The 22,887-nt window shown below is 45.5% G+C and overlaps 2 protein-coding genes across 5 annotated transcripts; one reads left to right on the forward strand and one right to left on the reverse strand.

The window, feature by feature from the left end:
• The first annotated feature begins 161 nt into the window (after positions 1-161).
• dzank1 (double zinc ribbon and ankyrin repeat domains 1) lies at positions 162-13,707 on the forward strand. 4 transcript variants are annotated; one of them, XM_023831077.2, is made up of 21 exons: positions 162-328; positions 732-854; positions 2,368-2,521; positions 2,729-2,828; positions 2,907-2,991; positions 3,254-3,387; positions 3,545-3,633; positions 3,782-3,899; positions 4,015-4,128; positions 4,882-4,974; positions 5,061-5,183; positions 5,343-5,507; positions 6,072-6,303; positions 7,127-7,230; positions 8,223-8,306; positions 8,386-8,482; positions 8,559-8,653; positions 8,776-8,859; positions 10,944-11,071; positions 11,328-11,402; positions 12,727-13,707. In XM_023831077.2, exons 2-21 carry the CDS (start codon positions 746-748, stop codon positions 12,893-12,895), a joined length of 2,352 nt encoding a protein of 783 aa, XP_023686845.2. In that variant the 5' UTR covers positions 162-328; positions 732-745; the 3' UTR covers positions 12,896-13,707. The 4 variants fall into 4 exon arrangements, with proteins under 4 accessions (XP_023686845.2, XP_023686846.2, XP_023686847.2 ...); XM_023831078.2 differs by having other exon boundaries at positions 3,275-3,387; XM_023831079.2 differs by having other exon boundaries at positions 3,278-3,387.
• Positions 13,701-22,867, reverse strand: kat14 (lysine acetyltransferase 14). The gene is made up of 11 exons (XM_023831081.2): positions 22,729-22,867; positions 22,214-22,513; positions 21,292-21,413; positions 20,948-21,069; positions 20,335-20,516; positions 19,826-20,245; positions 18,435-18,985; positions 18,178-18,311; positions 17,918-18,093; positions 15,311-15,501; positions 13,701-14,324 (listed from the first exon to the last, which is right to left on the reverse strand). The coding sequence occupies exons 2-11, from the start codon at positions 22,476-22,478 to the stop codon at positions 14,151-14,153; spliced, it is 2,337 nt and encodes a 778-aa protein (XP_023686849.1). The 5' UTR covers positions 22,479-22,513; positions 22,729-22,867; the 3' UTR covers positions 13,701-14,150.
• Positions 22,868-22,887: the final 20 nt, after the last annotated feature.

A 22,887-nucleotide genomic window follows, 5' to 3' on the forward strand; every position in this document is an offset into this window, starting at 1 on the left:
TAACTAGTTGTTACAAATCTAAGTTTAAAATGGAAAGGTAAATTTAATAATTAAATACATGTTACTAAAGTGTTTTGCTTGCACTTTGCAGTGGTCGTTAAGGCATGAGATTTGACCAATAAGAACGCACGATGCTGTAGTGGGCGTGGAAACCGCCGCGTCGCTGGATACGCGTTCAGGTCGCAGCAACTCAAATGAGAGCATCTGCTACTTTTTATGTCGCGTAAAGTATGGACTTATCAACTATTAATGTTTGAAAAGAAGACAATATTGATATTTTTTTGAATGTGAACACCGGTGCATTGCAGATTAACGCTTTGGAGGCCAGGTAAGTATGCCGGCTTTTCAGAATTTACGAGACATACTGATGTCTTGATATAAAAAATAACAGGGTCGCATCATGCTGCTCAAATGAAAGCCGTGCTGTGAGCAGAATGCATGTACGAAATAATATAACGGGCAGTTTCAAGCACAGATAAGCAGGGGAGCTCCGTAATACAAAAGTAATATACTGCAGATGGCTTGTCTTTGAATAAAAAAAAAAACAATATGTCAGGCGTAAGTCTCATTCGTCTACCTGTCACTGTACTGTCATGATAAACATAGGACTGGAAACACAATTTATTAAAATTGCATTGATAATATTCATAAAGGCTATTGTAATTACATAATTTGATTCCCCTGATGGATTGTTAAAATATGTTTATATGTTTTTATGCGGTTATAATCAGATTCCCGTTAGATCATGACTGCAGGCTCGATCGTGGCTCCACAAATCATCCCTATCAGAGCACCACTTCCTGGGATAGTCAAGCACCAAATAGACACTGCTACACCTGTGGAGATCAAGTCAGGTAAGGAGCCAGTACACTGATAGATTATATGGTAGGGTGACCAGATAATCCATGTCAGGGAGGACACTCTGAGCTAGGACAGGAATTGTAAATTACCATTTCAATTAAACGGACCTGGATTTCACTTGAGCACTGAGTTCTTGCTGTGTGCTGATTGGTCAGTCTCCTATAATCATGCATGTGTCACTAATGTTAATGTGAAACAGCTGGATGAGTCTTTCAGTCAAGGAAATAAACCAGTCAAAGCACAAGAAGAGCTGAACTAATTAGCCGAGCACAGGAGCCTTTCAATTTGAAAGTAGTTTGTAAAACCTGAAGTAGCTCAAAGTGTCCTCCCTGACATGGATTATCTGGTCACCCTATTATATGGACATAGCAAAGTATTGGGACACCTGGCCATTACACCCACAGGAACTTTTATGACATCACATTCTAAATCAATAGGCATCAATATGGAATCCTCTCCCTTTACAACTATAACAGCTGCCACTCTTCTGGGATGGCTTTCCACAAGATTTTGGAGCGTGTCTGTGGGAATTTTTGCCCATTAATCCAGAAGAGCATTTGTGAGGTCAGGCACTAATGATGGACACGATGGCTGGCTTTGCAATCTCCATTCTAGCTCATACCAAAATGTTTGATGGGGATGAGGTCAGGGCTCTGTATGGGCCAGTGAAGTTCTTCCTCACTAAATTCACCTGATCCTGTCTTGGACCTTACTTTGTGCAATGGGGCACAGTCATGCTGGAACAGAAAAGGGCCTTCCCCAAACTGTTCCCACAAAGTTGGAAGCTAGACTTGTCCAAAATGTCTTGGTATGCTGAAGCATTAAGAGTTCCCTTAACTGGTACTAAGGGGCTTAGCCCAACCCCTGAAAAACAACCCCATACCATTTTCCCTCCTCCACCAACCTTTACAGTAGGCAAAATGCAGTCAGGCAGGTAACGTTCTCCTGGCATCCGCCAAACCCAGACTGAAGCGTGATTTGTCACTCCAAAGAACATATTTCCACTACTCCAGAGTCCAGTCGTGCCATGCTTTACATCACTCCATCCAATCCTTGACATTGCGCTCGGTGATATGAGGCTGCTGGGTCATGGAAGCCCATTCTATGAATCCCGGAGCACAGTTCTTATGCTGGAGTTAATGCCAGAGGAAATTTGGAACTCTGCAGTTATTGAGTCAACAGAGTGTTGGCGACTTTTTACACACTATGCACCTCAGCACTCAGTGACCCCGCTGTGTTACTGTACGTGGCCTAACACTTCGTGGCTGAATTTCTGTTGTTCCTAAATACTTCCACTGTAATAATACCACTTAAAGTTTACCATGAAATATCTGGCAGGGAAGAAATTTCACAAACTGTCTTATCGCAAAGGTGGCACGCTTTAATTCACTGAGCTCTTCAGAACAGGCCATTTTGTAAACCAGACTGCATGGCTAGGTGCATGATATAATTAAAAAGGCATTATCTCGGAGACAAGTCCTGCTGTCATTATCCGTGCTTCCCCAGATACCCCAGATGTCACTATTTATTATACGCTGGATGGCAGTAAGCCAGAGATTCCCAGGAGATCTGGCCTGAGGGACAGCGGCACGCTACAGTACAAGGAACCCATATGTTTACCTAAAGGAAAAGTGTATGTGAAAGCGTTAGCCAGCACAGGGTAAGTGGGAATATGAGAGAGACATTTAATATTTTATACAGTATTTATATTTTATATAAACAGCAAACTGAACACTTTTATGATAATTGTTTTTTTTTCTTTTTTGACGAAACCTTCAAAAACCTGAATACAATTATATGTTTTTAAGAAACACACAAAGAGGTCTGTGAATGCTGTTTACCTTTTTTACTTAACGATTTGTTCCAGTGATGGCAGGCAGAGTGCTGTGGTGACCAAAGTGTTTCTGGTGGACCACATTCCCTCTGATGATCCTCTCAGCACTGAGGGAAAGCCTGAGAGGGAGCAGGTGAGAGCAGCCAGTAAACTGTTTCTTATTCATTGTCCAGTTTATATGTGACATGTATGAAGTTACATACTTCTGCAGGAGATGCGTGAGGGAGGTGACTCCTTTGCAAAATGGACAAGAGGACTGGAAAATATGTGGGAAGGCAGCTCAAAGGAGCAGCCAGGTATTTCCTTCACTTTGAGACTCTAAACCAGTGTTTCCCTACCCGGTCCTTGGGGACCCACAGACAGTCCACATTTTTGCTCCCTCCCAGCTCCCGACCAGGTGCAAAAATGTGGACTGTCTGGTAGGGAGCTCAGAGGGAGCAAAAACACAGACTGACTGTGGGTCCCTGAGGACCGGATTGGGAAACACTGCTCTGAAGACTGCAGCATTAATGCTGTAGTTCTGCATTTATCTAATGCAGCTACTAGTGCTGCCCTCAGGCTGGCTCTTCACTGCCTCAGCAGTGACCACCCGAGGAAGCCAATCCCTTAAGACTTCTGCTAGCCCTCGCCCCCGCAAGCCCCCCTCCTCCAAACAGCTGGCCAGCATCCTGCCAAGTCACACGCATTCCCAGGTACATTTCAGCAGCTCGTTTACCGAGATGAAATAAGGCAGTCCAGTAGAATAATAATAAAAACATAAGTCATCGTATTTATTACATGGACTGTTTTCCTAGTTTATGGATTTTAATAGAATAAAGATGGAGTGTATTGTCTTTCCCAAATTTTCAGTATAAGGACGTGGGATGGGGAGCCCTTTCACTAAGAAGCTTAACAAAGACTCAGCTCTCCAGAATCCAGAGAGAGACGGACTTCCTGCGGTGAGCAATTCATATGCAACATTGCTGCTCTTGCTTGTTTGAAACACAGTCAATTTTCGAGATCTGAGACAGTTGAACCACAGCAAAGCTGGATTCAGATTACTGTAACGTTTACATAAATACCTGTATCACCTTTTTTCCGCTTTAGATGTGCCCAGTGCCTTTCCCCCCGCCCCTCCGACCCGTTTGCCCGCTTCTGCCTTCAGTGTGGTGCCCCCGTGCCCCCCATCCCAGGACAACGTCTGCCCCCCACAGAGGGTGCCCAGGTATCTCAGTGCAGGATTCCAGAAATCCCCAAACGAACCTGAATTTGGAGCTTGTCAGTGGGTTGCTGAAAGCCTTGAGCGTGACCCACACAGAGCTCTCTACTCTGCCCCCTAGATGGGCCTCTGTGTCTCCTGCAAGACCATGGTGCCCCTGAATGCCGTAACCTGTGTGGTCTGTGAAGCGCCCTTGGAGCAGCAGCGCCAGCCACAGGCCGCCATCAGACTAAGTGTAAGATGCCTCCCAAGGTCGTATTTATGCAGCCCCAAGGTTGTATTTATGCAGCCCCAAGGTCGTATTTATGCAGCCCCAAGGTAGTATTTATGCAGCCCCAAGGTTGCACAGAGACATGGCTGGGACAATATCCAGCTACCATTATCCACTCTCACATGCTCTTGGGCCTCCCTCGTGTCTGGACCCCTGAAAGTCTTCTCCTTTCTCCACTCTTATGGACAGCTCCATAGGAGTGGGTAGTTACTGTAGCGAAATATCAAATTGGCCGCTTGACTGTAAATTCTGGGGCTGCTTTTTGTTGTCTGTCCATCCCTGTTTAATCGTGATGCTGTATATTCGATTAAATCATTTATAATCATCACCATGATGAAATCTACATTTCATTTTTTACATTTCTGACTAGAAACCCAGAACACAGTAACTTTTTTGATATAGCTATTTATTTGTATGTGGTTTTCATTATTTCATTATACACTAGTGGCCAAAATTGTGGAAACACTTCCAATTTTTAGAGATTTTTATTCAACTATTGCTCCAGTTACTTATTTAATCATCCAATGCATATTTGTAACATTCTTCAATTATTTATAAACATTACCACCAATATTCGTATAGTAATTTTTAAAGTGTAATGCCAAAAATGCTACGTGTTTCCACAATTTTGGCCACTAGTGTAGATGTATCAGGCTAAACACTGGATGTTTCCCTCACACGTCTAACAGTCATGGTTAATCTCTGTCTGTTTTTCAGGACAAGGTGATCTGTCCTGCGTGTGGGACGGGTAACCCAGCACACATCGACTTGTGTGTCGCCTGCGAGACCAGACTCCTGAAACCGGCAACTGTAAGAGCCTTTTGGAGCTAAATCTGAGTGGGTGTGGAAAACAATTAGCTCAGGTGGTCTGCAGTGCTATCGTATTGCGTTTCCAGGCTGTCCTCAGTGGGCTCAGTGCCCCTCCTGTGCCCAAATCAGATGGCAAGATGGTCTGCTGTTCCAAATGCTCGAGGATCAATACCTTGGACGCCCGCTTCTGTGACTGGTGTGGCTCCAAGGTAGCGTTGTCATCCTACAGTTTCCCTGCTCACCCACTGCTTCACTGTCTATGAAGACGACCCACAAAGACTGCATCTGCAGAATAGTCTGGGAATCCAAGGCTTCAAAGGGCAAAATGTTTCCATGCATTAATGTTGTTGTTCTGCTTCCCCCTTTAGCCTAGCCGTTTAGCTAGTCATGTAAGCTGCTCCCAGTGCGGGGCCACCAGTCACCCCTACGCCAATTTCTGCGGTTCCTGTGGGGTCTTCCTGGCAGGACCCCCCAGATCGGACTCTCGACCTGGCACAGCTCATTCCAGGGAAGGAGCCCCAGAGCAGGAAAATGTGCGTATAGCGCCACCTCTTGGTTATTGATGATTAAAGGGGCAGTTCGCCCCAAAACTGAAACTGTAGTGAGCAGTTTAGTGTAGGAACTATTTTCTTCTACTGAGCTCCACACACCAATCGTATCACTGCGCAGAAGATATTGCCAGGGTGCTCGTAACTCGAAGTTATGAGCAGGAGCATCCTGGCAAAATCTTCTGTGCAGTGATGCGATTGGTGTGTGTAAAAAGCCAAAAAATACATAGGCTTTTTAATCAACACAGATAGAACACCATTATATTTGAGAGAAGCTTGATGTTTCTCCAAAACTAGGATAACTCCCAGTAGAACGATCTAGACGGATAGATAGCACTAAAGCATTAAAGCCACTCTAAAACATATCTTTTTTTCAGTTTTTGGGTGAACTACCCCTTTAACAATTAAATACCATTCTTACAATTCTGTTTACTGCCAGCATTTAGGGTAATTGTATGAAATGTCTGCCTTTGGGTTGGAATAATTTTGAGAGCCATTTTACTCTCTCTCGCTCTGTTCTTCCATCTGCCGTTCTCCTGCCTCCTCCAGACCTTCTGCTCGGAGGCCGCCACCTGGCAGCCGGTCCTCAGCGCCTCCTCCCCCACCATGGGAGCCCCACAGACGCCGCGCCGCACCAACCGACACACGCAGACGGTGGGGCTGTTTTACCCATCGGGAGCGGAGCTGCAGAGGAGGAGCCAGCGGGCAGCACAGGACATGGCCAGGCAGGAGCAGATGAGCGACCGCAAGCCGCTGCTGTCTGCTGTGAGCCCCGGCAGAGGTCAGGCTCCTGGGTGTGTTAGTGTGCATCCTGCCCAGGGTGCCCCCTGCCTCATGCTGTGGCATTCCTAGGATTGGCTCTTTGCTCACATAGTGCATAAGCACTTATTGGGGATGGATGGATGGATGGATGGATGGATGGAGAAGCATAAGCACTCAGAACTTCACATAAGCGATTTTCTAACTACAGGTCTGTGAACTGCTACATTAATTATATAGATTTATTTGTGTTTATTTGTCAGGCAGTTATACAGATATACAGTATAATATCACAGATAATACAGGAGGAATGACTGGATATAATGATTAACAACTTGAAACATTAAGTTTGCTGTGTGTGTCCCTGTGGAGAACTTAATAAGAGGTCATGGATGTGTGGATCAGGATGCTTAGTAAAGTCAATGTTTACAAAGTATCACATGGCTAGCGACACATCATGATGTTTTACGAATTGATCATGTGACCAGCGCCATCCATCCACCTATCCTTCCATCTGTCATCAAACTGCTTATCCTGGTCAGGGCCATGAGTGAACTTTAACATATGTCAAACTCAAAGCAATTGTTTTAAAAACATGTTGAAATACCGATACACAATTATTTTGGCTGTGGAATAAGGCTGTGGAACCCCAGGATAGAATGGCGAGTGGATAATGCATTTTTGTCGAATCCTGCTTATCAACAAGTAACAAAGAACTGTGTGTATGAGCCTGTAGATGAGTGAAAGTGCTTTAGTAGTAAATAGCATGTGAGATGATATACGGTGTGTTATACTTTGAGCTTGCTGCACCATTCGGTCCATTCCTGCTGTACCTGTCATTTCAGGTTACTGGAGGCAACAGTTGGACCATGTTTGTGCCCATCTGCGAAGCTACACTCAGAACAGCCCGGAGTTCAGAGGTCTGATGGGGGAGCCTCGCATGGGCAAGGTGAGGGCCAGAGACCTGGCAGGGACCTGGAAGCTGGCGTCTGTAGTGCCCTCGTATGGGTTTAGGGTGAAAGTGCTGCCCTCATTGTCTCAACATGCAAGAACAATTCACTGTATCGGACTCCTGGCTGATTGCTTACAGTCACCAAATGTTTTTTATGGGTTTGTAGTGTTTGAAATGAAATGTGGTTTTTAGTAAATAATTTTTAAAGTGAGGAAAAAACGTACCTCCACAGATACCTACAAGTACAGCTGGATGATATGTCCTAAAATATCACAGCATTTTCAGCAATTTTCACAATATCAATATTTATCATGATATTCTCAAATTCAGTAAAATACGATGGGTGTTTTGGAGTGTTTCTGATTACGATGACCAAAATGTTTTACTAATAGTTATGGAGCATGTGACAGGTATAATGATGAATCACACCAACAACAGGCTCTTACCTTGATGGAATTTGTTTAGAAAAAATGCATTATAACTTTATACAAGAAAACAAGTGCTTTGGCTATACCACGATACTCATGATATTAAAATCGATGATGATACAGATGTTCATATTTCTGATACAATATTTTATCAATGTATTACCCAACCCCACCTACAGTACAAGCACATCCAGGATTAGTAATGCAGTGTATGATATTAATACTAGTTAGCATTAATATAATTAATACTATCAGTACTAGTGTAATTCCCAAATTGATTTTAAGATGGTGCAAATGTTGTAGCTCATATGACTAACATGACACATAATGAATATTATATGATGAGAGTGATAACCAAAATAGTAATGTTTCAGAAGCTGAAGTTTATGTGCAAAAATGCTTTTAGTGTGATATAACAGCAAAAATCTGGGTAATTTCCATTACATTATTGTGTTTTCTCAAGCTTATTTCTACAGTATTATCGGTATTATATCATCACCAGTAATGCCCTGGTATTGATTTTTTGCAGTGAAATTTTGATTGCTCACTACCTTTCCACAGATGATTTCTGCAGTCATACAGGAAGACGGCTACGAAGTTAATCTGACACTGAGCTTCGCCTTGGCCGCCCCTGACAGCCATAAGGTTATTCAGCTCTCAGACTGACGTACGCTTGAGACATTCCCGACCATTCGAGTGACGTGCATTACTCCCCTTTCGCCAGGAATCCTTCGTGGAAAAGGCCCTGGACCGGTGTGGGAACCTCCTGAGCGGTGTGACAGAGGGTGCCAACGGCCTGTCAGACAGTCAGAGCAGTCTGGGTGAGTGGTGTACTATCTCAGCAAACCAGGAGGGGGCAGCAGCGGGCATTTTCTCTGACTTCTAAATTCCCCACAGCGAGTGAAAACGGCGGCATGTCATTGGGTGGCTCACTCAGAAGGAGAAGAATTCGCCGGAAGAAGGATACTTTTGACAGTGTGGGGAAGCTCCCAGTAAGATTTTCCGTGGCTCTCAGAGATCTTGGTCTGCGCAGGCGTCATTAGCAGGTGTATGGGTTTGTTATGGTACTTTGGCGCTCCTTGTTATGTGTTTTCACCTGTTTGTCACGTCCCAGGAGTTGCACAACAACCGGCTGCTGCAGGAGCTGGGTCCAGCTGGGATGGGACAGATTCCCGTGGTGCAGCAGCTGCTAGACGAGGTGAGTGAGCAGAGTGATGGTTTGGGGATAAACCGAAGCGGCCAGCTCTGCAGGTACTGCGTGGCGCACGGATCGCACTTTTGCCATTTTATGGAAATGGCCAATCGATTAACAATAATAATAATAATAGGTTACATTTATATAGCGCCTTTCACAAACCCAAGGTCGCTTTACAGGAGGAGAAAAAAAGCAGTAATCAAGAAGAGACAGTAGAGATATGTTCATGGAAGAGAAATGTCTTTAGTTCAGAATTGAAGGAAGAGCCGTCACGGGGAGATGGTGGAAGAGAGTTTCGCATGACAGTGAAGGACCTTCCACCTATGGCGGAAAGTCTGGGGTGTGGAACAGCAAGGAGATTATTATTAGAACATCTGAAAGAGCGAGAGGGTGAATATGGAGACGGTAGTTCACTGAGGTAGCGAGGAGCGAGATTATGTAGAGCTTTAAAAGTGAGAAGCAATATTTTGAATTTGATCCGAGATGGGACTGGTAACCAGTGTTGCTGATACAGGATAGGTGTGATGTGAGTGGAGCGTTTAGTGTGAGTGAGAACTCGAGCTGCTGAGTTCTGAATATAATGAAGCTTTTGTGTAGATTATGCAGGGAGGCCAAGGAAAGGGGAGTTGCAGTAGTCAATATGGGGATTTAATGAATGCGTGTACCAGAGTTTGGGCATTAGTATTGGACAGAAATTGGCATAGACGAGCGATGTTATGGAGGTGAAATAATGCAATTTTGGTGAGTGATTTTATATGTAGATCAAAGTTGAGTGTAGAGTCATTTAGTACTCCAAGATTTCTGATAACAGTAGCAGGTTTTACAGGGACACCATCAAAACTAACAGAGAAACTGGAGGATTTGGATGCTGATGATTTAGGGCCGACCAGTAAGACTTCAGTTTTGTCTCTGTTGAGTTTGAGAAAGTTAACCTGATTCCAAAGCTTTAAATTTGAGATGCAGTTAGTTTGCGAATTGCTGGAGGAGGAGCGTGTACTGAGATACAACTGAATATCATCAGCATGCAGTGGAAATTAAGGCCATACCGGCGAATGACCTGACCAAGGGGGTGGATGTAGATAAGGAAGAGGAGGGACCTGAGAACTCATCCCTGAGGGACACCACTCACAACAGGAGAGGTGGAGGACTTGTGTGCACCTAGGGTGATAAACTGCTGTCTGTTAGTAAGATATGACCTGAACCACTGAAGGGCTACGTCTGTGATACCAATGGAGGTCATCATGGTTAACCGTGTCAAATGCTGAACTTAAATCGAGGAGGATGAGAATGCTGAGGAAACCACTATAAACAGGCAATTTCAAATGGGACTGTCAGATTCAGCACATGCATCAGTAATTTATAAATAACGTATAGTTGTGTTTTTAAGAAATTGTGTTTACTTTGACCTACAGTATCATACAAAAGTCTTAGGTCATTGAAGAAAAATGTGTAAATAATCTTTATGTTGGTATAAAACTATGATATTACTGCATGTCTGTCAAAGTGTGTCAGCCATTTCAAAAGCTCTCCTAAAGTCATCCCAGTATTTACAGTAACCATCTAATACCCCCATGTATTTTCTGACTTGAACAGAAGCACATCTTGTTTGGCTAATCTGTACCTCATTGATTTATTTAACCAATGAAGTTAAGTGAGCTGAAATGTATTTATGGAATGGCTGAGGTGCCCCTGGGGAGAGGTTTGAGAACTGAAGGGGTGTTCTACTAGCCAGCCAACAAGATCTTGGTAACAGAAGAAATTCTTAATAGTTTTTATTGTCTTACTGTTAATTTGCATATGTTCTAACATTAAATAGATATTTTCTGAGCAAATATACACTTATTAACCCAATCAAGAATTTGAACATTTTCTTTGACTTCCTAAGACTTTAGCAGAGTACCGTATGTTGATTCATTCAGGACCTACTAAGGGATAAACTATTGGAAGATGGATGAATGTATGGACATGTCAGAATCTGGCAATACCAAGGTCTTCTTTGGAGTGTCCATGAGGACCCTCCTTGACACTAATTACACAGGCCCTGGAGATACAGTAAGATGTCACATCGCTTTTGATTGGTTCTCCAGGGTGCAGACCCTTCCTGTCAGAGCACTGACGGTCGGCCCGTCCTGACCGTAGCAGTCATGAATCTTCACCATGAGGTCATCCCCTTGCTTGTGCAGAAGGGAGCTGACGTGGACCAGCAGTCTGGACCGTGAGTATGCCATCTCTCTGATGTCATGTACGTCCGGGTGAATATTAAGTGAATATTTTAATATTTGATATTTCTCCGGCCTCACCTGTGCATTCTCCGTTACCTCGGATGCTACACGAGTCAATTAGTTTTAGGTATAGATTCCTTCAGTTAAGGAATGAAGAATGCACAGGTGAGGCCAGAGAAATATCAAATATTAAGGCTGCGCTGCTGAGATCTGGCTGAAGGACATGCTCATCTTGAACTTCTCCTTCAGGGTGAACAACACAGCCCTCCACGAGGCGGCTGCGTGTGGGACCCGGGGCCTGCAGTGTGCTGAGACGCTGCTGGGGTGAGAGATGGGGGCCGTCTGTGTGTGGGGCACCCCGAAGTTGCCTTTGCCTTGTGCTTTGGAGGTATTCAGGGGGCCAGAGTTTAACACAGATGTCATCGTAAATCTGAGGAGTTTCCCGGAAGTATGCAAGAATTGGATCATTTTGAACTTTACTTTCCCTATATCCCTGATCTGGATAAGAGGGTGGAACATGAATGAATGGATGCAGGGCGGCCGGCCCAAGGCATGAACTAAGTAGCTGCCCAACAGCCACCAGGGCCCCCCCTTCTGATCAGCATGTCAATGGGAAGGAAAGTGACAAATGACAACTCATTCAATCAAATTTTACTTAGGGCCCTGAATAGGATTGGGCTGGCCCTGGATGGATGGATGGATGAATGAGCTTTACATTATGTACTGTTTCAGTTACCATCAGCAAAGGTCTTGGAGTTACCTTAAACTTTAATACTGACACCATCACAGGATACATTTCAGCGTGACAGTGCCACTCAGGCTCTGCCTTTCGTCACAGTCCTGTTCCTTGTCTTGCCAAAATGATTCCCCTACCGCTCCTTAAAGGTACATTAATCATCATACTCCTCTTATGGAGCCCATTTACTTGTATGATGGACCTTATTATGGATCTGGATGAGTGGAGGATAATGTTGAGTGGCTAAGGCCAATAGGATGTTGGGGTATATCTCCAGGTGTGTGGAGTTTAAGTCAAGGGAGGTAATGCTAAGATTATACAATTCCTTGGTGAGACCTCATGCACCTAGAATATTGTGTGCAGGTTTGGTCACCATATCTTAAAAAGGACATTGCGGCCTTAGAAAAGGTGCAGCGTAGGGCCACAAGAATGATTCCTGGTCTTATAGGAATGTCATACGAGGAAAGGTTAGTTGAGTTAAATCTGTTCAGCCTCAAGCAAAGGAGAATGAGGGGGGACATGATCCAGGTCTATAAGATTCTAACAGGTTTGGATGCTGTTCAACCGAATAGTTACTTCAGCATTAGTTCAAATACAAGAACTCGTGGCCATAGGTGGAAATTAGCGGGAGAACATTTCAAACTAGATTTAAGGAAGCACTTCTTTGCACAGCGTGTAGTCAGAGTATGGAATAGTCTTCCTGATAACATAGTGCAAGCTGAATCCTTGGGTTCCTTTAAATCAGAGCTAGATAAGATTTTAACAACTCTGAGCTATTAGTTAAGTTCTCCCCAAGCGAGCTCGATGGGCCGAATGGCCTCCTCTCGTTTGTATAGTTCTTATGTTCTCCTAAATGTCTCTGCTCTTCATGATGGTCCGTTCCGGTCACCGTCAGCTTTGCGTCTCCTACAGCTGCAGTGCCAGCATCAAGAAAAGGAATGACCGCGGCCTGACCGCCTACGACCTGGCCGTCCAATCAGGGTGCAGCGCTCTGGTCACGCAGATCGCCGTCAAGATGGGGCAGGGTCTGCTGGACAAGCTGTCCAGACCTGGGAAGAATGGTAGCCTGGATGTGTTTTGACAGAGGGACCAGACACTCTTCCAACTGGAATGTTCCACTGCCATGTTGGCACCAATCTGCTAGAAATAGCACAGAGATAAAGTGATGGCTGTACTTTTATGGTACTGATGTGGCTAATGTCCTGTAAATGAGAAATGCTAAAATGTATGGAGAATAGTAGTCTAAACATTCTCATATGTACATATGTCAAAATCTGAGTGAGACTTAAAGCTGTAATCTAAGAAAAAGGTGCTTCCACAAAATTTTAGTTAAAAGGTGTGCACATTTCTGCAAACAAGGAACTGGTTTTATAATTTTATTTTTCATTTAAAATTGTTTATTTCAAGATCCTATTTATGGTGAAAAAGGTCCGCCATGATCTGACTTATTTTTCAGACTTCATATTCACTGCATGTACATTGGTGTATATTTATGGAGTTTAACAGTATATGGACTGTGAATGAGAATATACAAAAAAAAAACATTACTGTGAAGCCACCAGACCACTGGTCCTCAATCGAAATCAATTACTGCAGTACTGTAACCAGCAAACACCCTTCTTAGGATCAACCCCATTCTCTCTCTGGCATGTTCACAGTTCTTAAGTGTCTCACAGTGTGAGTGATGGAACTAAATCTGGATTGATGGTTTTTATTTCATCTTATGAACAAATGCTTTCCCCACAATCTTTATAGTGAATTTGTTACTATCGCAATATTTGTTAATATCGCAATAATCTAATAAACCTTTAGTGTTGATATTATTCAGTTTTGCTAAACATTCTGTAATTTATTTCACTTTTTTAAAACTGACAAAAACACAGCAGTTTAATAAGAAAACTGTTTAATATCAAAGGTCACATCAGCTACAGGTTTGCACATAAATGTATTTACAAAATGATGGACGGTACAGTATGGCTCCCTATCCGGATCCTGCCTACAGTGGGAACTTTCTTCTTTCATGCTTTTTTTTTTTTTTTACAAAATGCCATGATGGCGACAAGCATCTCGCCTCAGCCATGATGGCAAAGGAGGGCGAGTCTCTGGTTTCTGTTATGAGTCCTGTTTGGCTAGAAGACAGTGGGTCCCCCCAGCTGTCTCCCCCAACCTGCTGTCCCTGGAAAACACGAATATGTACAAAAGACAGGTAAAGTTAAAATACACATTGGGTAGAAATGGAGCAGGCAGGCTGCAGCCCTGAGGACATGGCGCCCCCGTGGATTGAGCACTATGTTGAAGTATCTCCACAGGGCCCCGGGCCCCCAGTGCAGGCGGCGTCAGCGCCGCAGCCGCAGGAAGAAGGCGTGCCGGCACTCCTTGCTGTCCACAGGGTAATATTTGTCATAGAAGTCCAGGATGTACTCCTCCGTCTTGAAGCCGAATTTCTGGTACAGAAGCATGGCGGGGTTGCTTGCCGAGACGTGGAGCGTGACATCCTTCCCCATGCATGTCTGCGGGGAGACCGGAGCCCCGGGGTTAGCATATGGGGCAACGGCTTGGGGGTGAGGCATGGGTACCCGAGCAGCGTCTTTAAGACACGACACATGCGACGCAATACAAAGTGCCTTCATTTTATATTATTATTATTATTTTTCCTTATTTTTTCTCTATATTTTATCATGCACAGCTGCTCAGAGTGACCAGGGTTACATTCCACTACATGTTGTATGTGTACAACTGTGTATGTGACAAATAAACCTCTTGAATCATTCATCAGAGGTCAACCTGCTGAATGACTGGACTTTGTATACCGATATTAGCAAGAGGTAAAGCAGAGGTATTCAAATTATGGGGTGCAAAGGGGTTGTGGGGGGGGGGGGGGGAATGCAGAAGAAGGGAAGAAAAACTGCATAGAGAGCTTTCAGCTGGGGGGGAGACCTACTTCAAAACCATAACCCTTAAAAATATAAATAATGGGAACACGTTATATACCTGTACACATTATAATTTAAAATAATTAAAATGTGTAAAAGAGATGCACCATGTATTAAATATATCAGACGGTTATGACCAAGTAACTCAGAGTTGCTCAGTTAATGGTTACATACTTGGAGGAACCCATGCAGAAGCGTCTAGGTGCAGGTAGTGTTAAGAGAAAATGTGATGGCAAAGCAACATCTATAACGAGTAGAAACAAAATATGACAGCGTATATCTGGAATACCTCTCTTTGTGTCTGGGGGGGGGTCGCAAATATACCAGCCCTAGTGGGGCCCTGTCAAAAATGTTTGAATACCACTGATGTAATGGGTTCATTTCATACATTGTAAACGTTTAGCTAACCTTTACGCCTGGAGAGATTTGAAATTATAACCTGTATGTTTCATTGAAGCAATTCAGGGCCCCTTGATCACAGCTACAACAGTGTTAAAACCTCCAGGGAACCTTCAGGAAGCCGCAGGTCTGATGTAGGAGGTGACCCCTCCTTGGGGCCCTACCTGGATGAGGTGGTAGATCATGAAGGTGCCAATGCCGGCCCTCCTCCAGTCGGGGTGCACCAGCAGGAAGGAGATGTAGGCCTCATTGTACTTCACGTCCGGGACCATGAAGCCAAAGCCAATGACCACCTTTTTGTAGAGAACCACCACGCTGAAGTCGGGATACTGCAGACACTCGGAGAGGTCAACACCTAGCAGGCAGAGGAAGCAGAGACGGAAGCCCCTTTCAGATATGCACTGCCACCATGAGCTTCTCTAGACATCACCCGGAGGGACCGCATGTGTGAACGCAAATGTCCGAATCACTCGTACTGAACATTAAATGGACTTAACCCCGCTAGCTCCAAAGTACAAAGTCCGGATCATTTCTGACTGACCCCCATCTTTAAATGTACTCGTAGCTGGGTGTATTCTGGAGAATCCACCGTGAGCGAGCGTCATGAGCGGGTGACGTTTCTGTCATGGGGCAGGTGTGAAAGCAGAAGAAAACAAACGTCCGAGGGAGAAGCCAAAGCGTCATTTACACGAAGACGACGACTCTGGAACTTCTGTCAGTAGTGCTGGAAACAAAACACTGCGCTTCCCCCAGCGTACTTTTGTGTCATGCCCTGCCTCTTTCATGCTCTACGCTGTGCCACCCCTCGTCTAAACTATTACTTGCAGGTATGAATGCTAGAGGTGGGAAAAAATATCAATTTAAGACTATTCACGATCTTGGTTTTGACAACAGTCAAGATTGATCCAGTTAATTTACACCTTTTCCCCGATACTTGGAAAAAATTTAAGCTGAATTTTACCCTTATTGGTCCTCTTATACATGCGGCTCTGCTTTTTCTCTCACATGCATTGCATGGTAATGGCATACTCAGAGCACATGAATGCAATTAAGCAGTGCTTCATTCTCACACCAATCATTTTCAGTACACTGTTTATGGCAATGTGAAATAACGTTATATAAAAGCAAAATAAATTAAACAAAATAAAAGCCAAAGATATAAGGAGAAAACATATATTATTGGATATGACCTGCTGTCAGTTATGAGAATATTGTGAATTATCTGTTTTTTCAAATGTCGTGGGTAACATTGTAGCAAAATTAAAGCAATTAAATGTCTGCAGGCATAATTTATTGCTGGCTAGGTACAAGAACTACAGCGGGAAAAGTATGGACGAAATATTTCAGTGTATTCACGGGTAAGTACAAGAATAAATTTCATGCATATAATTATATTGTTTTTTTGTTATCCAATTTTTATCATGTAATGGTCAAAAACAACTACATTAGTAATTAGTGCTGTGTCTGTTGTCACTGTTTGATTGCACCGGGGTCACTGCTAGACATAAATCTTTACTGAGACACAGGCCCCCATTACTCAAGTCATACAGCTTTCTTCTGGAATGCCTGCTATGTGTAAGAAATGTGTTAAATGTTGTGCTATTTGAACTTCCCTTGCATAGTCCACTGAGTCAAATCGAAATCAAAATAAGATCATCAGTATTATTTAAAAACCTTTGATTTTTTTCCCATTCCTCAATCCTGACTCTTGTTTTGTTGCCGATACACAGATTGCTGTGTGTGCACCGGGTACGAAATTCATACTGCAGTGCGCAGACAGTAATGTCCGAGCCATAGAGTATGATCCCCAATCGCAAGGTGCACTCAGCTTATATTCTGGATTAAACTGCATTGCTTTGACATTGTGGATTAGAAAAAAAACAATTATTTTCCTGTTAATATCAATCTAAATTAACACACTGCCAAATACAATAAATATTTAAAAATAAAATACAATAAATAAACAAATAAAAAGATATTGACCAACATGAGGGGTCTATACAGAGTTTATAGAGCTCCTCATGGTAAAGCAAATATGTCTGGCACAGCAGTGCATTCAGACCATTATTCTGCTTGCTAAAGCTGCCGGATAGGACACAAAAAAACACACACTGCCAAACATAGGAGCAGGCTAAAAGCAGGCAAAGCAGGGTGGTCTAGCACCACCCATGGATTGCACATTATTGAATGCGTCTTAAATGCAGATTGAATAGAGTAGAAATTAAATCCAATGGGGCACTTGTGAATTGGAATCACATTGAATTGTTAAGTCAGTCAAAGACACAAGCTGGTTTTGCCTTTAAGGCACTATACCTATAAGTAACTCAAATAAAAAGATTTTGCCATACAAGCAGTTGGTCTTTTCTTTATAGGTTTTCACAATTTATGTCCAGTGACACTGCATTTGTAAATTTGTGATTATTTAGAGCTTTTTAAACATACCTCCAAATATGGAAAGCTGATATGTAGAATTTCATATCTAATCCCTATCGGACTGATATCGAATCGGAATCAAATCAAATCAGATTGAATCAAAATATTAGCTTGCGAATCTGAATCATATTGAATCGGGCCACCTGTGCCCATACCCAGCCCTAGTGAACGTGTCCGACACCGACAATCTCCAGTTGTGTGCCAAATGTTTCAAAAGGCAAATCCGCACAATGTCTGGGGTGATACGTGTGAAAATGGCTAGAGAGAGGCCGCACATGCTGACTGAGTTGTGGCGCCACCTGCAGGTAGACCTCCTCCACATGATACCCACGACTGACCTGGCCAGAAGATCTCGTGGCACATGGAGTTGACCGAGGGGATGTGATTGGGACGGACGTAGCAGTAGTCGATGGGAGCGTCAGGCTCGGGCACCCAGCTGGGATCGTCCTTGTGGGGGTACGCACGGATCTCAGCCAGGAGGTTCAGCTTTAGGGGCCTGCTCTCATAGTCCCTCCTGCGGAAGAGATCCAGTGCTCAGAAACACTAAGAAAAAAGAGGAACAGAAGGCTTTCCTGCTGTGAGAGAAGGGGAAGGGTACCTGATGTAAGGCTTCAGGACGCGGGACGTATACGGGCTTTTGATCCCTTGGTCCATGCTGGCGTCTGACCCCATCAGCCTGTGCCAGAAGGACACGGTGGGCTGCTGGTAGCCCTTCCGGTTCAGAGTGCTTGTCTAAATGGGGAGACACAGTGGGACATTAGACACGGCAGCATGTTACCACGGCAACATCACCACAGCGGCTCCACCCACAGCAGAGGAGCAGGCGATTCGGGTGGCAATGCCCCCGCCGGATACCTGAAAGCGATCCAGGATCCTGAGGTCCCGGCTGGTGGTGCGGAAGGTGCCGGGGCCCGCCTGTACGCACGCTCCAGCTTCCTGGGGCCCGCACACCCCTCCCACCAGGCTGAGAGATGTGCTGACGGCCCGGTCCAGGTCCAGGAGAGGCAGCCCTCGCTCGCGTTTGGCCTGCCGCACCAGCAGCTTCCTGTGGAGGCGCCGTGCCTGAGACGTGACGGCCAGCGCCTGGGGACAGGCCTCCAGGCGGCGGAGCAGCTGCCGCTCCTCATACAAGCTGAGGGGGGTGTAGCGGGGGGCGCCGGGGCATGAGGGGGCCCCCCCTTTCTCCTGTGGGGCCTTTTTCCTGTCACCTGTCCTATCCTCAGCCCGTCGCCGGCCGGTCACCTCCTCCTCATCCTCCCCGGCGGCCCGATCCTCCCCCTCACTCTCCACTTCCTGTTTGATGTGCTCGGTCGGCCGCAGCTTCTGCCGCATGGCGGGCATGCTGGGCGGGGGGAGGTACTCCATGCCCGGGTCGATCACTCCCTCGCCATCCAGCTCCTCATCGTCTGTGGGGTTAAGGGTCACATGAGCGTCACATGTCGTGGACTCGAAGAGCATCTGAGAAACCGACTGGCAATGAGCACTGTCTTGTTTAATGGCTGAACCGATGTCAGGCCTTCCTATACCTTGTTTCCACCAACATGGAGCCAGTGCTGGTGCTGGGCTGTTTCTTGCTTCGTGCCTTTTGAGAACTGGCCCGCATTTTCACTGGTTTCAAAAAAGAACGGAACTGAAATGTTATGTAGGCGGAAGTGAGATAAAATAAAAGGTCCATATAACTTGTGAGTTTATTCATACCTGTTGTTTTACTGCTGTCCTTTTAAGGATCATGCAATAAAAGTTTGCTAAAAATTTAACTTTGCTGTTCACCTTCACTAAAGTGCCACAATATTTTGTTTATTTGATCTGCAACAAGTTTATATTTTATTATTAAATCTGGCCAGCAGATCAATCTTTCGTTTTCCACAGAATGGAAAAAAAACGATGTAATGTTGTTATGTTAATAAGCAATAATTGTTTTACTGCTGCCACCGGCAATATTAGACAAATTTATTTCGGTTATCAATTAAATTTTCTGACTATGGAGAAAACTTGGATGCGATAGACCCAACATTTCACTGACGTTATGGTTCCAAATTCTTTTGCAGTTTAAACGCATAGAACCAGTTCCAGATTGGGAAAAAGCCCTGCACCAGTTCTGGCACCTCGTTGGAGGAAACGGGGTACTAGAGAAGGACCCAGAAACCCCAGACCCTGGGATCTCTCAAGTAGGATCTGAGGAGGATCCAGAGATCAGCTGGAGCTCCCGGTCCTGATGGATGTACCTGGCGGTCAGCGAGACTCACCGTGGAAGAGTGCCTGTGGCGGCATCACATCCGGGATGAGGTCGGCCTCGGACAGCAGGCTGGGCGTGGCCGAGTGCGAGGCGGGGGTCCCGGGGGCCGAGAAGTCCGGAGAAGGGGAGGGTGAGGGGCTGGTCAGGGGCGTCCGGTCCGAGGAGCTGAGGGACGAGAAGTCGATGACCTCCCCTTTCTCCAGCACCAGGTCGGGGCGCCGGCTGCGGCTGCCCAGCTTGACCGGCGTGGAGGAGGCGCTGCGGTCCAGGAAGCCGGCAGCCTCCTTCTGGGCGCGGCGGATGTCCTTGGCCTCTTGCGTGCGGGAGCGCTTCTCCTTCAGCTGCATGGCGCTCTCCACAGGGTTGCGACCGCCCCGCTTCCTCAGGCCCTCCACCGTGATGATGGGGTCCAGCGGAGGCTTTGACAGCGCTGAGGAGCCAAGAGGAGAGAACATCAATGTCTGCCGGGGATTCAGGAAGCCCATCAGCCGGACGGGAGAGGACACAACAGGGCTTCACCTTTCGCCTTCAGAGACGCGACCGAGGTCTTGTCCCCTTCCGGCCGGAGGGTAGGGGGCCGGTTGTGCACCAGCTTCCACCAGCCGGGCTCACCGAACTCCTGAGCTCCCGAGCGGAAGAACGTGGGGCTCCCGACGGACAGGCACCCGGCCACGGTGCTCCACCAGGTAGACGTCTTCTTCCTGCCGTGATATGGATGTGGAAACTCTCATTCTGCCCGGCTATGGTGCCCACAGGAAGTGTGTAACCCCACTAGTTCTATTTTATGTTACAACCAGGTTTCCTGTCATGTGACAGGATATGACATGAGGCAGGTGCAGCATTTCAGAGGAAGCCCTCCAAAAATAATACCCTAAAAACAGGTATATAGAAAATAAAATCTTATATTTTATAAGATTTTTATAAAGTATTTACTTTTTAAAAATCCTATATAAAATATATTATTTTATATACTTTATTCATTAATTTTTATATAAATATTTAACTAATGTGGAGTGCATATATAAAGAATAAATTTGGATTGAAGATTATAGTTACATTGACACTAATGACAGACACAAGGTCAAAGCGTAATTAGTAACAGATTTATCACTGCTGAGCCTCAGCCCCTCACCTGGATCCCAGTAAGAAGGTCCAGTGTCTTCCAATAAAGGCACAAATGTCTTCTTTCCAGCGGAAGTAGCCCTGACGCCCTGTGCCCTCCAGAGACAGGTTGTACATGGCCAGCATCACCACCTGCAACAGTCAGCAGCAGTCAGATGACCACCCCTGTAGCTCCTTATAAAGCATTTTTCTAACCGCTTATCTCGATGAGGGTCATGTGGGACCTGGAGCCTATCCTAGGCAGCGCAGGGCACAGGCCTGGGGGATACCCTGGCTGGGATACCACACAAACATCACGAGGAACAGCTGGCGTGGAAAGATGGAAGAGAGATAGCGAATCTTGGGTAGCCGTACCTGCTGCCAGGTAAGCCTCATCCTCTCAAAGGTCTCTTTGCCGTCTTCTGAACAGTCGTAGCAGGTAAACTTGAAGAAGTTATCACCTTTCAGGTAACTCGGCTGTTCTCCTCGCAGCTGGGCTGGGATTAAATTAGCTTTGATGAATTAAGGGAGTTTTTTCATATCGCTGTGGCACCATCTCAGAGGTATAAGCAATATCTGCACAAATGATTCACCCGCAACCATCTACAGTCGCCACTCACCACGAGATGGGTCCGGGATCGTACATTTTGGTCAATGACACTATGATTTATTATGTATATCTTTATTAAGCAAATACTTTTGCCCAAAGCAAGAGAGCAGAATCAGCCAGTATCCTAAACCTCAATCAGGGTTAAAAGCCTTACTCAAAGGGTCAACAGTCATGTGACTGCTAATCACAGGATTCAAACCCACAAACAATAGGGACACAGGCACAGATCCACCCCGAATTTATCCATCGCAGGGCACAAGGCAGGGATACAATGTAGAAATGATGCCAGTCCATCGCAGGGCACAAGGCAGGGGTACAATGTAGACATGATGCCAGTCCATCACAGGGCACGCACTCACAACCACCTAATAATACATTATAGTCATTTAGAGACTACAGTCTGGCGAACTGTATGTCTTTGTATTGCAGGAGGAAACCAGATTGGCCAGGAAAAAAGCAGCATAGCACGAACAGAACGCTCTAACTCCACACACAGAGAACAGGCAAGAATCGAACCCTCACTGGAACTGTGAGGTAACACTGCTAACCCTACACTGCCCTACGAGTCACTTATAAGCATCACTGAACATCCATCCCTCCATCCATGCACGCACCCACTCATCATGCCCTCATTCCAGTTTGCCTCCTCTAGCTCACGGCTGCTGCTGTACCAGACGGGTGGCTCACCAGAGGGGATCCACTTGTGGCACTTCTCGCAGTAGAAGGACGTGTCTTCATTCCAGCTGCTGTCGGCATCGTCCCCGACGTCGCTGTTCAGGGAGTCGCCGCTCTGGTCGTGGGAGAGGTCCACAGAGGCCTGGTCCTCAGACTCCACGATGAGCAGTGTCTCGCCCTCCACCTCACCCTCCTCGAGGCCCTCCGAAGCCGAAGTGCATGCCGCCTCGTCGTCACGCTGACCCGAAAGGCCCCTCAGTTCCCCGCTACTGTCCATGTTTTCTCCCCAGCTTCAGACTAGGACCCAGGAGACTGACAACCCACACAAAAAATTCAATTACCAACAGCCAACTCCTTTTCAGTATCAAAATAAACTGGTACACCTTTCTTTCAGCAGCAGCTCTCCCATTTACGTGGACTGAAAAGTATTTCAACTTTACAATAAAAAACCACACTGTGGCAGGCAGAGAGCATCTGTTTTCACATCCACTTCAAACCCTTTATCTGTAGCATAGTAGGTTCCTTACCTAAAGATGTATGTTGCTCTGCTTAAATGGTGAATAATCTATGAGCCCTGTGTCTCGGGCGCTGGACTCTCACTCTCTGCCTTCAGCTCTTTGCTCAGGCTGATCAGTCCCTCCAGCTGTAACAAGTTCTCTTTTTTCCTTTCCAAACTCTCCACGTCT

The sequence above is a fragment of the Paramormyrops kingsleyae genome, chromosome 20 (assembly GCF_048594095.1).
Source record: "Paramormyrops kingsleyae isolate MSU_618 chromosome 20, PKINGS_0.4, whole genome shotgun sequence".
Lineage (NCBI taxonomy): Eukaryota > Metazoa > Chordata > Actinopteri > Osteoglossiformes > Mormyridae > Paramormyrops > Paramormyrops kingsleyae.